Source organism: Oncorhynchus kisutch, linkage group LG11 (assembly GCF_002021735.2).
Source record: "Oncorhynchus kisutch isolate 150728-3 linkage group LG11, Okis_V2, whole genome shotgun sequence".
NCBI lineage: Eukaryota > Metazoa > Chordata > Actinopteri > Salmoniformes > Salmonidae > Oncorhynchus > Oncorhynchus kisutch.
Window position 1 is genome coordinate 20,572,044 of NC_034184.2, and position 15,340 is coordinate 20,587,383.

Consider the following 15,340-nt stretch of genomic DNA (forward strand, 5'->3'; position numbering starts at 1 on the left):
TTAGCCACTTTCGCTAATATTAAAATCTCTGTGAACAAAAAATTCCTCACTTTAGAAATACAAGCGGAGGCATAAATAGCAACACTGTGTATTTATCTATATTGTCTATTTATCATTGTGAGGTCGCTTTAGCCATAATTATGTATTTTGCCTTTGCTTTAGAAATACAAAGGTAAAGCTTTACTGGATGCAGAGTTTAAAAGATGAGATGACTGAAAGTACATATGAGTATTTTTTATTAAAAAGTATTTGTTTATGGAGGCCGAAGTTCGGAAAGGGAGCTGCCCCAGGCTGTGATTGGAGGAAGCGGTGCCACGTGCACCCTCCCCTACTACACCAACTGCTGAGATCTTGACTTGAAACATTTAGCAAGTGACATTGTGTCATCTTGCAGTCCAGCGCTGAAAGGTAACGTATGTTTCTTCTGCTACTTTGTTGCAGATATTGATACAGTTAGTGTTTTTGTTGCCAGCTATCTCTTCCCTCATTTCTGGACAAAGCTGCTAGCATGCTTCGCAAAATGCGGGTAACGTGACAGGCAAGTTGCATCAGTCTGAATGATAGCTTTTTTTATTTAATTTAACTAGGCTGGTCAATATGATGGTCCAATGCATGAGTGCAGCTGTTCTAGACTTGGAGGCACAGGATGGATATCAACAATTAATCTAGCTTCTCGACAGTCTTGCACAATTGCTTTGAATCTAGCTAGCTACTTGTTTACTGCTGCAGATAATTGCACATCGACATGTCTTTACTAAAGCCTTTTTAGGTTGCTAGTTCTCTCATGTTTTAACTACACAGACTCGGAAAATCTAATTTATCTTTGCTTCTCCTCCTCATTTCCTTTCCTTTATTTGCACCGGTTCTGAAGAACAGGTTTCACTTGCATGTCAACCCAACCACATTGCTCCCATAGACCTTAAACCCAGTAGCTAGTGTTAGCGTTTACGTCATACACGTAATCTTAAAAACATCTCCCGATGGTGCATGAAGCCGGAAGTATTTGAAATTGAAGCATGCCGCCTTCAAAAATCTACGACTTCCGGGCGTTCAAGACATCTGGGAACTCGGGAAAAAAACGAGCTCCGACGAGATTTTCGAGTGTCCAGTTGTTTTGAATGCGGCATTTGAGTAGAGAAACCAGCCTAAGTCATGTCACGATTCCAAAGCTTTACGATATTACTAGAACAATTTAACTATCTCGGGAAAGATGGGTAATGTTGAACTTCTTGTTTACGAAATTCATGCTAATGTTTCTTTTTTGACCTAGAGCTCAATTCACTCCCTAAAGGAGCTCACTCCCTGAAGGAGCGCTCTCCTTGTCCCAGAATCTCCGAGAATGTACAGCGGGGCACATTAACGACGCGTGGGCAGCGTACAAAATGGGGATTAATAAGATTCTAATGGAGTTTCCCATCTCCTCAAAATTAACTCGCAAAGGATTATGGTCGACATAGTAGTTTTCATCCTGCCTGAGAGTCAACCAGAGCCAATCGTAAATTACATAGGGCAGATCAGGGCTTTTGGACCTCTATGTTGCTATGCAGTAGCCGACCAGTAGAGCTTGTGACTTCACCCTCCAGACCGGACACTTGGGGACCAACTGCCCAGCCACACCCACCACAAACGTGTATTTTCTGCGGTCATATAGCAGCGGAAGAATTCAGTTTGAGTCATCAAGCAAAGGTTTCACACCCTGTGTTTTCAGATCACTGCAGATGAAGGAGAGGAGAGGGGCCACTCTAGAGTATTGAGATGCAGCTGTTGATGATTGAAGTCCAGTCTAACTAGCCCGCCCTGGGGGAAATAAATACCCGTGGTTGATAATATCCTTACTTTATTCTCAATCACATCACACACTTTCAGGCTTCTCTTCAACTCTGACCCCCTTGTTATTAATTCACATCTTCCTCCCAGTCCTCTCTCTCCCTCGGCCCTTACTCTATCTCTCTTCACACCATTCATACAAAACGTTTGTTCATTAATTGTTTATTCATCCATTGACTTGGTCAGTGATATAGTGATATGTCGCTGTACTGAGATGCTGGGCTTGGTCTGGGTTCATTCCTGCTCATTGTGCAGCTACAGCAGAGAGTGCAATGACCCTGCTGTTCAAACAAACAGCTCTGACCAGCTCTGGATCCAGACTGCTTCTAGCCTGGCTGTCCTGGGTGCATTTCAATACTCTCTAGAATGGCCTCCTTTCCCTCCTCCCCTAGTCTTTTTGCATGCACTGCTCTGATCTAAAAACCTTAGGTTATACTTTAATCTGGAGATCTGTTTGAACTTATCCATTTTTTTAAACATCAATACAGATGAAAGAAAGGAGACAAGTAGAGGAAGCCACTTTCAGTCTATTGAGATTTAACCCTGGTCAACATACTGTTTTTGTTGCTGCTTCAGATGCTATGCACTCTCTCTGGCTGTTTGAAATGGGTAGGAAGGAAATGCTGTGATGCAGACAATGCCACACTGTGACCCCAGATGAACTTTGAGAGAACTCTGGAAGGGTGGTTTATTAATTAAACTGATTCTGTTACTCAGTCTCCTGTGAGAGAATCAACTCTGATTAGTTGTTTGCTGAGTGAGAGACAGAGAGACACTGCAGGAACCACAGGGAGGGCTGCCCCAAGGCTGGGTTCAAAAGTTATAGCTCTCTGCTCTGAGCAGGTCTGATTGGTTAGAAAGTAGGTTACCCAGAGAACCCTGGGAGGAGAGATTTTATTTTTTACAAAGGATACTGAGGATGCAAATTATATGATACTGTAATAACATACTGTATGTGGTCCTAAGATTAGTTCTACACTTTTTTTTTTTTAAAGCTTATACTAAAGTCAAGGCTATTCTAACAACTGAAAACAGGAAGACTCATGTGTTTCTGTCTTTACAGAGTCAGACTGGAAGCGCTGAGTGGACCAGGTTGGTACAGGACCAAGAAGCCAAACATTGACTGCAGGCTCGACTCTGTTTTGGACAGGTGAGGTGGTTTGGAGACCATATTTGTGACTTTAGACCTAGGTTGTGAGGCGGAGGGTCACGATGGCAGTGAGCGGGTTTGACATTGACGTGCCAAGGTGGGATCAGTCCACGTTTATGGGAAGATTAAAGCACTTTGCCAACATCACAGACTGGAGGACAGCACTACTGCCGGACTCACGACTGGATGAGGCTAAAGCACTGGTGGAGAGCTGCAGGTAACGCACACACAGACACCATGAGGTTAGAGCATTTGGCCAGTAACCCGAAGGTTGCTGGTTCGAATCCCAGAGCCGACAAGTAGAAACATCTGTTGTGCCCTTGAGCAAGGCACTTAACCCCAACCTCCATGGACACTGGTAAAATGCTGGACCCTGGCTCTGACCACAACTCTCTGCTGGTGTCTCAGGTGGAGTTAGGATAATATGGAAACACATTTCCAATACACACTTGTACATGTGTCTAATAGGACTTGCTGTTTGGGGTTTTAGGCTGGGTTTCTGTACAGCACTTTGAGATATCAGCTGATGTACGAAGGGCTATATAAATACATTTGATTTTATTTGATTTAGGACAAATATAATTAAGCACCACCAAATTATATTATTATACCACTGAAGTTGTAATTCCATTATGTCTACAGTTTTTGTTCCCTGTGATGAGAATTTGGGTTCTGTGTGGTTCTCCTGTTCTAGAGCGGGGTCCGTTCCCCCCGGCACCACAGAGGAACAGCTGCACTACGCCAAGAAGCTCTATGACTCTGCCTTTCACCCTGACACTGGCGATCGCATGAACCTGATTGGTCGAATGTCCTTCCAGGTGCCCGGAGGGATGGCCATAACGGGCGGTATGCTACAGTTCTACAGGTACACACACAGATTTGACAACCGATCTTTACGTTAGCCGACCATAGGTGAGTTTGGAGCGGTGACTTCTAATCCTACATTTATATTCCTCTTTCCCCACTCTCTTCCTCTTTCTATAATTTTCTCTTTCTCTCTAGGACAGTCCCTGCTGTAGTGTTCTGGCAGTGGGTGAATCAGTCGTTTAATGCTCTGGTCAACTACACCAACAGAAATGCTGCTTCCCCCATCACTCCCAAGTAAGACCCTGCAGACCACACACACCCACACACTGCTGTGGTGAATGTATTGCAATGTACATGGAGAATATTAAGAGCTATTTAAATGTCTTCTACTCAATCTCTTTTCTCTACCCCCTTCAGTCAAATCGGAGTAGCCTATTTAACAGCAACTAGCACTGCTCTAGCCACTGCTGTGGGACTTAACTTCTACACAAAGGTACAGTTCAAAGAACACAACACAGACTGGTTTGATTTGATTACATGTTCAACTTCCCCTTACCGTCTTGTCTCCGCCCTCCTCTGTAGAGGGCCCCTCCGCTGGTGGCGCGCTGGGTTCCGTTTGCAGCCGTGGCGTCCGCTAACTGTGTCAATATTCCAATGATGAGGCAACAGTGAGTACATGCTCAATTGAAGTCACTTGAGTATTAGCATCTATTCTGATAGTGTATTAGTGTCCCCCATGAAGACAAGTGATTTGTTGACCTTCTCTTTTCTCAGGGAGCTCCTGAATGGCATAGCTGTAACAGATGAGAATGGAAACAAACTTGGCCATTCCAAGGTAGCAGCACTGGGAATGTCTGGATAATTAAATATTCTACTAAATATCCTATTTCTGACTGTTACACAAGAGCAGAGCAATTACATTGTACCTACACCTCCGTTCCCACAATTTCTTTCTTTCCAGAAAGCAGCTGTGAAGGGCATCACCCAGGTGGTCATTTCCCGAATTACCATGGCAGCACCGGGCATGAGTACGTTTCAGAGGTTTAAGGAGGAGGGGAGCTGTAGAGTTTGAGCTCAGTCCTCGCTCCATAGACAATGGAAAGTGGAGCTGTGTTGGTGTGACCCTGTTGCTCCCTTCAATGACTCATTCCTCTCCTCTTGTTTCCACCTGCCACACTCTCCTTTATCACATTTTTTTTCTCCCTTTCCCCCTCTCTTCTCCTAGTCATTCTCCCCGTCATCATGCAGAGACTTGAGAAATTCAAGTTTATGCAGGTGGGTCTTTTATTCAAATACACCAAATACTGCTACTAGACATGCATATGCTAGCTAGCTACAAAGTTATTGAATAAGCATTCCTAGTTACAGTGCTATTGACTAAATATCCACAGTTACGTTGTTCTTGACTAAACATGCTGACAGTGCAGATTCTGTCTTGCGTTGCATTGCAGTTTATTGCTAATAAGCTCTATCTTTCGGTTAACAGAGGATCACCTTCTTCCACGGACCTTTACAAGTCATAATGGTGGGAGCGTTGTAAGTAGGGCTGTTTTAGTAGGTTGCACCAGGAAGATTTGTTTGGTTCAGGGTTGTTTTTTGGGGGGGGGGCTGGTCAAAAGTAGTGTACTATGTAGGGAATAGGGTACCATTTGGGATGTAACGTACATGTCTCAGTAGGCACAGTCACCTAACTATGTCTGTTTTGCAGCCTGGTCTTCATGGTGCCTGCAGCCTGCTCCCTGTTCCCTCAGCAATGGTAAGTAGCCTGTCGACTGGGCAGCATTCAGTTTTGCGCCTTCATGATGTTAGTAGCTGTTTTAGTATTAGGCTCTCCCTTGGTTTAGGTCTCTCTCACTCTTCCTCTCCCTTTCTTTCAGCTCCATGGCTGTGTCTAAGCTGGAGCCAGAGCTAAGGGAGTCCATCTTGTGTCATTACGGGGACAGTGTACAATACGTCTACTTCAACAAGGGCCTATGAACACACGCACACCTGCCTTCTTAATCATTGTCCAATCAGGGAGAGCATCTGAAAGTTTTTATAGATGAGCCGATCAGCATCTTCGGTTCATAGGATAAATAGCTTTCTCCTTGTTTGTCTTTATTTTCAAATAATCTTTGTAATTCTAAGAGAGATGTTCAAATGTGTTTGAATTCTCTTTTTGTACCACAAACCACCTTTTTATGCGAGTAAAGTACATGTTGGACAAAAAAAATTGTCACGAGGCCTGATGGAAACAGCAGATTTGTCTGTAAACTTTTGAAATGTTGACAAAACAAAATACACTTGACAAAGTGGGATCTTTTTGTGTCTAAAATTAATTCTGCGAGAAATGGTGGTGGAAACACATATTGATAATAACATCATATTGAAGTAAACTTGATATGTTGTGTGGTCCTCCAACTATGACTCAGAAAAGCATACAGTTTATTAGGTTACAGAGGAAATAAGTTGTGAGTAACTGATGAAAGTGCATGGTGAGGCGCTTGATGCACCTTTCCACTAAATATCGAGGGTCTTATTCTGGTGACATGATCGATGCTTGGCTGCCGTTTGATAAATATACTGAACCAAAATATAAATGCAACAATTTCAATGATTTTACTGAGTTACAGTTCATATCAGGAAATCAGTAAATTTAAATAAATTAGGGCCTAATCTATGGGTTTCACATGACTGGGCAGGGGCGTAGGCCTGGGAGGGCATAGGACCACCCACTTGGGAGCCAGGCCTATCCACTGTGGAGCCAAGCACAGACAATCAGAATTAGTTTTCCCCCCACAAAAGTGCTTTATTACAGACAGAAATACTCAGCCAAAAAATTGGCTGTGGCAAAAACAGCAGTTGAGTTGAAAATGCAATGGAAACCCATTTAACTTGTATTTTTTATTCAGTCCATTGGAATTTAACTGCAAAAGTTACTTTATGTGCACTATGTCATCACGCACAGACTTTTATCCGCAACAAGTCAATTTGATGAAAACATATCTCTAATGGGAAATAAGCTTTTTTTAAGCAGTTTTTAGAATATTCGCTTGAAAATCTGTCGCCAATTGAATGGAAACCTAGCTACTATCTCAATGTTAATGTGCCACAGTGTATAATTCATGTGATGCTATTCATCATGCACTGTTTGTACTGTCTGAGTATCTCCAATCACACATTCCATAACTGGCTGGAAGGACAATGACTTTTTGGACATTTTGCATGCATTCCAAATGGCACCCTATTTCCTATATAGTCCACTATTATTGACCAGAATTAGAGCACTATATAGCGAAATAGGGTGCCATTTGAGAAGCAGCCTGTGTTAGTGACTCTTGACCTTGGATTCAAATATGACCAACTGTGTGTGTGTACACATCTCAGTGTTGGGTGCAAATAAAGAGTAGTGTATTACTCAAACAATGTAATGCCATATCAGGAATAGATCATTACTTAAGCCTTCATGCAGGTGTTCTATAGAATGTTCTTAGGTTTTGCCCTCGGCTCTAGTCATCAGTGTTCTGAGTCTATGGTTCCACAGTTTTTAGTGTTCTAGAAGGTTTGTGTTCACATGCTCACGCAATTGAGTTGTGAAGAAGTCAATAATGGCAACCGATTGTTATTGACAAGTAGACTTTATTCTCATTGACTAAGCTGCCTTGGTGCGTGCTGTGACAGGAGTCTAGTTCCTCCCTCTCTGTACTACAGTCACGACATACTGAGGTATGTTGTGGTGATACAAAAGAACCACCAGGGGGCAATGTTTCCTTATGAACAGATCAGCTACACAGCAGCAAATATTTTTAGAACTAACCCAGTTTTCAATGGGAGCATATTAAACATGGTGGGCAGAACAAGCATAAGCTAGCGAGATCCTATTGGCGCGTTCTAACATTTATTTGCATATTTTCGGTAGGGAACGCCTTCTGTCTGAAATGCTCGTGGGCATTAACTCAATTTGCCCTTGCACTCATTGTAAACAATGTAATTTTGAGAAACCTTGGCAAAGGGTCACATTTACAAAACCTAGCGCACTCTCTTCGTAACAGATTTGAGTTTTTGGAACAGAACTGTATTGAGCTCGGGTTTTTCTTCAATTAGAATAAAATAATGTAGGTTCAGCTCCATACTCCCACTGTCGGCTACTGGGTTTACTATCTTCATCATATTTGGTGGGGAGGGGAAATTCCAACCGGATGCTTCAGATTTATCTTAGTTGAGGTAATATATACATATATATATATACATATATATATACATACATGTAGGTACAGTTATTAAATTGACTTATGCATAGATAATAACAGAGAGTAGCAGCAGCGTAAAAGAGGGGGGGGGGGGGTAGAAGCTGTGGTCTTATGGCTTGGGGGTAGAAGCTGTTTAGTACAAGCCTCTTGAACCTAGACTTGGCACTCTGGTACCGTTTGCCGTGTGGTAGCAGAGAGAAAAGTCTATGATGAGGTTGACTGTAGTCTTTGACCATTTTTAGGGCCTTCCTCTGACACCGTCAGGTATAGAGGTCCTTGATGGCAAGAAGCTTGGCCCCAGTGATGTACTGGGCCGTACGCACTACCCTCTGTAGTGCCTTGTGGTAGGAGGCCAAGCAGTTGTCATAAAAGGCAGTGATGCTCTCGATGGTGCAGCTGTAGAGCCTTATGAGGATCTGAGGCCCCATGCCAAATCTGTTCAGTCTCCTGAGAGGGAATAGGTTTTGTCATGCCCTCTTCACGACTATCTTAGTGTGTTTGGACCATGTTAGTTTGTTAGTGATGTGGACACCAAGGAACTTGAAGCTCTCAACCTGCTCCACTACAGCCCTGTCGATGAGAATGGGGGCGTGCTCGGTCCTCCTTTTCCTATAGTCACAATCATCTCCTTAGTCTTGATCACGTTGAGGGAGAGGTTGTTGTCCTGGCACCACACGACCAGGTCTCTGACCTCCCTATATTGCTGTCTCATTGTTGTTGGTGATCAGGCCTACCACTGTTGTATCATCGGCAAACTTACTGATGGTGTTGGAGTCGTGCCTGGCCATGCAGTCATGAGTGAACAGGGAGTACAGGAGGGGACTGAGCACTTATCCCTGAGGGGCCCCTGTATTGAGGATCATCGTGGCGGATGTGTTGTTACCTACCCTTACCACCTGGGGGCGGCCCGTCAGAAAGTCCAAGATCCAGTTGCAGATGGAGGTGTTTAGTCCCAGGGTCCTTAGCTTAGTGATGAGCTTTGAGGGCACTATGGTGTTGAACGCTGAGCTGTAGTCAATGAATAGCATTCTCACATAGGTGTTCCTTTTGTCCAGGTGTGAAAGGGCAGTGTGGAGTGCAATAGAGATTGCATCATCTGTGGATATGTTGGGGCTGTATGCAAATTGGAGTGGGTCTACAGTTTCTGGGATAATGGTGTTGTGAGCCATGACCAACTTTTCAAAGCACTTTATGGCTACAGACGTGAGTGTTATGGGTCGGTAGTCATTTAGGCAGATTACCTTAGTCCCTGTGCCCAAGAACACTATGGTGGTCTGTTTGAAACATGTTGGTATTACAGACTCAGAAAGGGAATTGTTAAAAATGTCAGTGAAGACACCTGCCAGTTGGTCAGCGCATGCTCGGAGTACACATCCTGGTAATCTGTCTGGCCCTGTGGCCTTGTGAATGATGACCTGTTTAAAGGTCTTACTCACATCGGCTGTGGAGAGCGTGATCACACAGTCGTCCAGAACAGCTGATGCTCTCATGCATGTTTCAGTGTTACTTTCCTTGAAGTGAGCATAGAAGTAATACAGCTTGTCTGGTAGGCTCGTGTCACTGGGCAGCGCTCGGCTGTGCTTCCCTTTGTAGTCTGTAATAGTTTGCAAGCCCTGCCACATCCGACGAGCATCGGAGTACGATTTGATCTTAGTCCTGTTTTGACACTTTGCCTGTTTGATTGTTCGTCGGAGGGCATAGCGGGATTTCTTATAAGCTTCCGGGTTAGAGTCCCGCTCCTTGAAAGCAGCAGCTCCACCCTTTAGCTCAGTGCGGATGTTGCTTGTTATCCATGACTTCTGGTTGGAATATGTACATACAGTCACTATGGGGACGACTTCATCGCTGCAGCACATTATGGTGTTTTTGTTTGACCCACGTGAACGTGACCAAAGACATGACAAAAACAGGAACTAAATTTACTGTGATTACAGTGGATATGTATAAATTAATGTGGTATTTGAGGCTCTCACCAACTGATAGTACAATGTACACACACATACATTCACTGTTCAGTTTATTAGGTACAGCACCCAGTTTATGAAAATAGAGCACTCCTACAGACAGAGTCACATGGCTTGCTATATAAAACAGGCAGACAGGCATCGAAGGATTCAGTTACTATTCGATTGAATGTTAGAATGGGCAAAAAGAGTGACCTTAGCGACTTTGAGCATGGTATGATCCAGTATGTCATAAACAGCCTGGGCTTTTTTAACGCACAACAGGGTGTAGGGTTTCCTGAGAATGGTGCGACAAACAAAAAACAGATAGTCAGCGGCAGTCCTGTGGACGAAACAGCTCGTTGATGAGAGGGGTTGAAGGAGAATGGCAAGAATTGTGCAAACCAACAGGCTGGCCATAAACAGACAAATAACGGTACAACAGTGGTGTGTAGAACGGCATCTCGGAACGCACAACTCGTCGATCCGTGTCATGGATAGGCTATTGCAGCAGGGTTCCACTCCTATCAGCTAAAAACAAGAAGAAGCGGCTCCAGTGGGTACGTGATCACAAACACTGGACAATTGAGGAGTGGAAAAACATTGCTTGGACTGACGAATCCCGGTTCCTGTTCAGTCATGAAATTTTATTTGTTCCGAAATCAAAATGAAAGAAAAGTTAACTTGCAAATTCATTAGGCTATGGTGTGAAATAGGCTTTTAGAAGTGCCGCCATTATTTTATTACTTATCGTTAATGCTGTCTTTGGCGTGCTTATCAATGCACAACCACCTTTTTTAATAGATGTTTTATTTATTTAACCTTTAGTCAGTTAAGAACAAATTCTTATTTACAATGACAGCCTTCCAAAAGACCAAATTCTTCCTGTGTGGACAGGGGCTTTTTACCCACTCCTGTCGATGTATTTATTTATGAAGTCATAAAGTGTTACATTGTATTATGTTTAAAATGCATTCTGTCATTACTGATATATTTTAACATTGCTATTTAAAAAAAACAAGTTGTAATTGATAAAATATTGCATTTGTTGTCTTCCTTAAATGAAGGGGATGATGATGCAATCTTCGCAAGAAGGACAGAATCTGATTTCATTGGTCCTTAACTCAGTCATTTCATTCAGGGTAAGTGAGTTAGCCTGCCCCGGAGCAGGTTAGTTCTGAATGATTTGTTGCCATAGAAATTTACCTGGCTAAAAGGTGAGACACTTTGGTATGACCGCTTATCCCAGGTTGAACCAAAGTAGCCTTGCTAACTCCTCAAACCTGCTTCGTAGGATTCTCCTCATGGCTCTCATCTCCTCCCGGTAGGCTGATCCGTTGTTGTTGATAATCAGGCCTACAACTGTTGTGTCATCAGCAAGCTTGATGGTTGATTTGGAGATGTGCGTCGCCACACAGTCATGGGTGAACAGGGAGTACAGGAGGCGGCTGAGCATGACACCCTTGTGGGGTCCCCTATGTTGAGGATCGAGGGGGAGGTGTTGTTGCCTACCTTCACCACTTTGGGTCGGCCCGTCAGGAAGTCCAGGACAAGATTCACAGGGAGGGGTTCAGACCCAGGGTTCTGTGCTTAGTGATGAGCTTGGAGGGCACTATGGTGTTGAAGGTTGAGCTGTAGTGGATGAACAGCATTCTTACATAGGTTACAGTATTTCTCTTGCCCAGGTGGGATAGGGCAGTGTGCAGTTCAATGGCGATTGTGTCTTCCGTGGATCTGTGGGGGCGGTATACGAATTGTAGTGGGTCTAGAGTGTCGGGTAAGGTGAAGGGATATGGTCCTTAACTAACCTTGCAAAGCACTTCATTATGACAGAAGTGCGCGCTACGTGGCAATAGTCATTTAATTCAGTTACCTTCACTTTCTTGGGTACAGGAACAATGCTGGACACCTTGAAGCAAGTGGGGACAACAAACTGGGATACGGAGAGACGGAATATGTCCATAAACACTCCAGCCAGCTGCTCTGCACATTTTTTAAATTTATTTCACCTTTTATTTATTTCACCTTTATTTAACCAGGTAGGCTGAACAAGTTCTAATTTGCAACTGCGACCTGGCCAAGATAAAGCATAGCAGTGTGAACAGACAACACAGAGTTACACATGGAGTAAACAATTAACAAGTCAATAACACAGTAGGAAAAAAAAGAGTCTATATACATTGTGTGCAAAAGGCATGAGTACGCAGCTTGGGATGCCATCTGGGCTGGCAGCATGAATAGGATGGGATGATGAAAGAAAGAGTGGCTTACTCACGTCAGCCACGGAGAACCCGAGCGAGCACACAGTTCTCATGAGTGATGGGGGCCCGCGTCGGCGGCTCAATGTTATTTTCCTCTAAGAAGATGAAGGTGTTTAGCTTGTCCTGGAGTGAGGTGTCGGTGTACGTGATGTGGCTGGCTTTCTCTTTATAATCTGTGATTTTCTGGGTCTCGTGTCTAAGCCGTTGAATTGACTCCACTTTGTCCCTGTACTGTCGGTTTTCATCTTCAATTGCCTTAATTAAGGAGGTCATAGCTGGTTCTGTTTGTACCCGTCTATGTTCCCAGTCACCTTGCCATGGTTAAATGCGGCTTTCAGTTTTGCTCAAATGCTGTCATCTATCCACAGTTTTTGGTTTGGATCTAATCGTCACAGTAGAGTTCTAATCGTCACAGTGGAAACAACATCCACTATGCACTTCCTGATTAACCCAGTTACAGAGTCAGTGTATTGATACTATTCTCACAGGGTTACCTGGAACATTTCCCAGTCTGCGTGATCAAAACAATCTTAAAGCATAGATTCCGATTGGTCAGACCAAGTTTCTGCTTAAAGGTGGGTAGGAGCAGAATGGAGGCATGATCTGATTTGTCAAAGGGAGGTGAACAATGTTTACTCCAACACATTGGTCCTGGTTAAGCAGGTGGGTGTTAAGAAGCGTGGTTTGGCGGGTCATATTTTGGGGGAAGCATGACTCGACCTTCGCCTCCCAAGCCCGTTGGGGAGTTGCAGCAATGATAGAAGATCGAAAAAGGGGGTAAAGTAAATTTTTTATAATAAATAAATGAAGCCTAATCGAGCTGTAGATTTCATCTTACATTCCAGTGTTCGAACTTGTAAACAAGGCTGCATGCGATTTCTCTTAATGTGACTCATTGCCAAAGGCAATGTCCGCTTCAGGTATAATACCAGGAGGTGTTTGTGGCTTTGACAGCTCTAATGCCTGACCAGCATCACCACCCTGGATGGTTCCGACCTTGAATATGTGGACATCTATAAGTACCTAGGTGTCTGGCTAGACTGTACTCTCCTTCCAGACTCATATCAAACATCTCCAATCGAAAATCAAATCAAGAGTCGGCTTTCTATTCCGCATCAAAGCCTCCTTCACTCACGCTGCCAAACTTACCCTAGTAAAACTGACTATCCTACCGATCCTCGACTTCGGCGATGTCATCTACAAAATTGCTTCCAACACTCTACTCAGCAAACTGGATGCAGTTTATCACAGTGCCATCCGTTTTGTCACTAAAGCACCTTATACCACCCACCACTGTGACTTGTATGCTCTAGTCGGCTGGCCCTCGCTACATATTCGTCGCCAGACCCACTGGCTCCAGGTCATCTACAAGTCCATGCTAGGTAAAGCTCCGCCTTATCTCAGTTCACTGGTCACGATGGCAACACCCATCCGTAGCACGCGCTCCAGCAGGTGTATCTCACTGATCATCCCTAAAGCCAACACCTAATTTGGCCGCCTTTCATTCCAGTTCTCTGCTGCCTGTGACTGGAACGAATTGCAAAAATCGCTGAAGTTGGAGACTTTTATCTCCCTCACCAACTTCAAACATCTGCTATCTGAGCAGCTAACCGATCGCTGCAGCTGTACATAGTCTATCGGTAAATAGCCCACCCATTTTTACCTACCTCATCCCCATACTGTTAATTTATTTACTTTTCTGCTCTTTTGCACACCAATATCTCTACCTGTACATGACCATCTGATCATTTATCACTCCAGTGTTAATCTGCAAAATTGTAATTATTCGCCTACCTCCTCATGCCTTTTGCACACAATGTATGTAGACTCTCATTTTTTTTCTACTGTGTTATTGACTTGTTAATTGTTTACTCCATGTGTAACTCTGTGTTGTTGTCTGTTCACACTGCTATGCTTTATCTTGGCCAGGTCGCAGTTGCAAATGAGAACTTGTTCTCAACTAGCCTACCTGGTTAAATAAAGGTGAAATAAAATAAAAAATATATAAAAAAATAAAGGGAGAGAACACACTCGACTCTTACACTCTTGCAAATGAAAGGGTGCCTGGAACCAAAATAATAAAAAAATGCAGTCCCACCGCCGACACTGCCAGAACAACTGCAATGCGGATGTCGGCTAAAGTGGATCTGATTGAGTAGAGCCCTAAAACAGCCTGCTCTCCAGACCCTATACAGTGCACTTCTTTTGACGATGGCACCCTATATAGGGTGCCAAACTCTGTTCACACTTAAGTTTTTCAACTGATGTAGAACACATTTGGCAGTTGTGATGAGTTTTTTGCCAAAAATAACTTGAGGTAATATTTGAACCAGGCTATAACCTGGACAGTGAGACTGATTAGTAGCTCCATGCTGCCATCTAACCCACTGAGGTGTAATAAATACTGGAGACTGTCTGCCCAAGATGTCCGCCTGTTGTTTTCAAGGTAACCTACTCATGTTCACGTACACCAATCCATGGACCGTCTTTATCCGGGTTGCATCCGGTTTATACGGACTAACATCAAATGTACACTTGGTGTGCACAGGGATCAGCGACGACATCACGTTATCCAAAAACATGGCAGACATGTGGATGAATATAAAATGCTAATATCTTAGGCTATAAGTGCAAAAAAAAAATAATCTGTGACAATGAATTGAATAATTCAATCGATGTTCAGTGCACAAATTTCAAGTCTGACATCTCTATATGACAGTCTATGGAAATTGTCTTTCAGTTAAAACTGTAGTACCGAAGCAAAACGGTAGGCACAGAACTGTTCTTCTAGACCGGAACCCTGGCCCCTTGATCTATCCATTAATTTTGGTTTGGATAAGTTCTAAATGCCACAGTGGGAACAACATTCTCTATGCACTTCCTGATTAAACCAGTCACAAAGTCAGTGTATATGTTGATACTATTCTCAGGAGGTGACCCTGAACATTTCCCAGCCCATGTGATCAAAACAATCTTGAAGGATAGATTCTGATTTGTCAGACCAAGTTTCTGCCTATAAGTGGGGAGGAACAGAATGGAGGAATGATCTGATTTGTCAAAGGGAGGGCGGCAGAGGGCCTTGTAGCCAGCCCAGAAGGGAGAATAGCAATGACTAGAGAGTCC

The 15,340-nt window shown here is 43.6% G+C and overlaps 1 protein-coding gene across 2 annotated transcripts; it reads left to right on the top strand.

The window, feature by feature from the left end:
• The first annotated feature begins 53 nt into the window (after positions 1–53).
• On the top strand, positions 54–7,199 carry LOC109899902 (sideroflexin-2). Of its 2 annotated transcripts, none has more exons than XM_020495527.2 (12): positions 54–408; positions 2,891–3,194; positions 3,672–3,842; positions 3,980–4,078; positions 4,202–4,277; positions 4,367–4,452; positions 4,559–4,619; positions 4,746–4,812; positions 5,010–5,059; positions 5,271–5,320; positions 5,493–5,540; positions 5,662–7,199. In XM_020495527.2, exons 2-12 carry the CDS (start codon positions 3,040–3,042, stop codon positions 5,759–5,761), a joined length of 963 nt encoding a protein of 320 aa, XP_020351116.1. In that variant the 5' UTR covers positions 54–408; positions 2,891–3,039; the 3' UTR covers positions 5,762–7,199. The 2 variants fall into 2 exon arrangements, with proteins under 2 accessions (XP_020351116.1, XP_020351117.1); XM_020495528.2 differs by lacking the exon at positions 54–408 and adding an exon at positions 1,050–1,214 and having other exon boundaries at positions 2,891–2,977; positions 5,662–6,005.
• Positions 7,200–15,340: the final 8,141 nt, after the last annotated feature.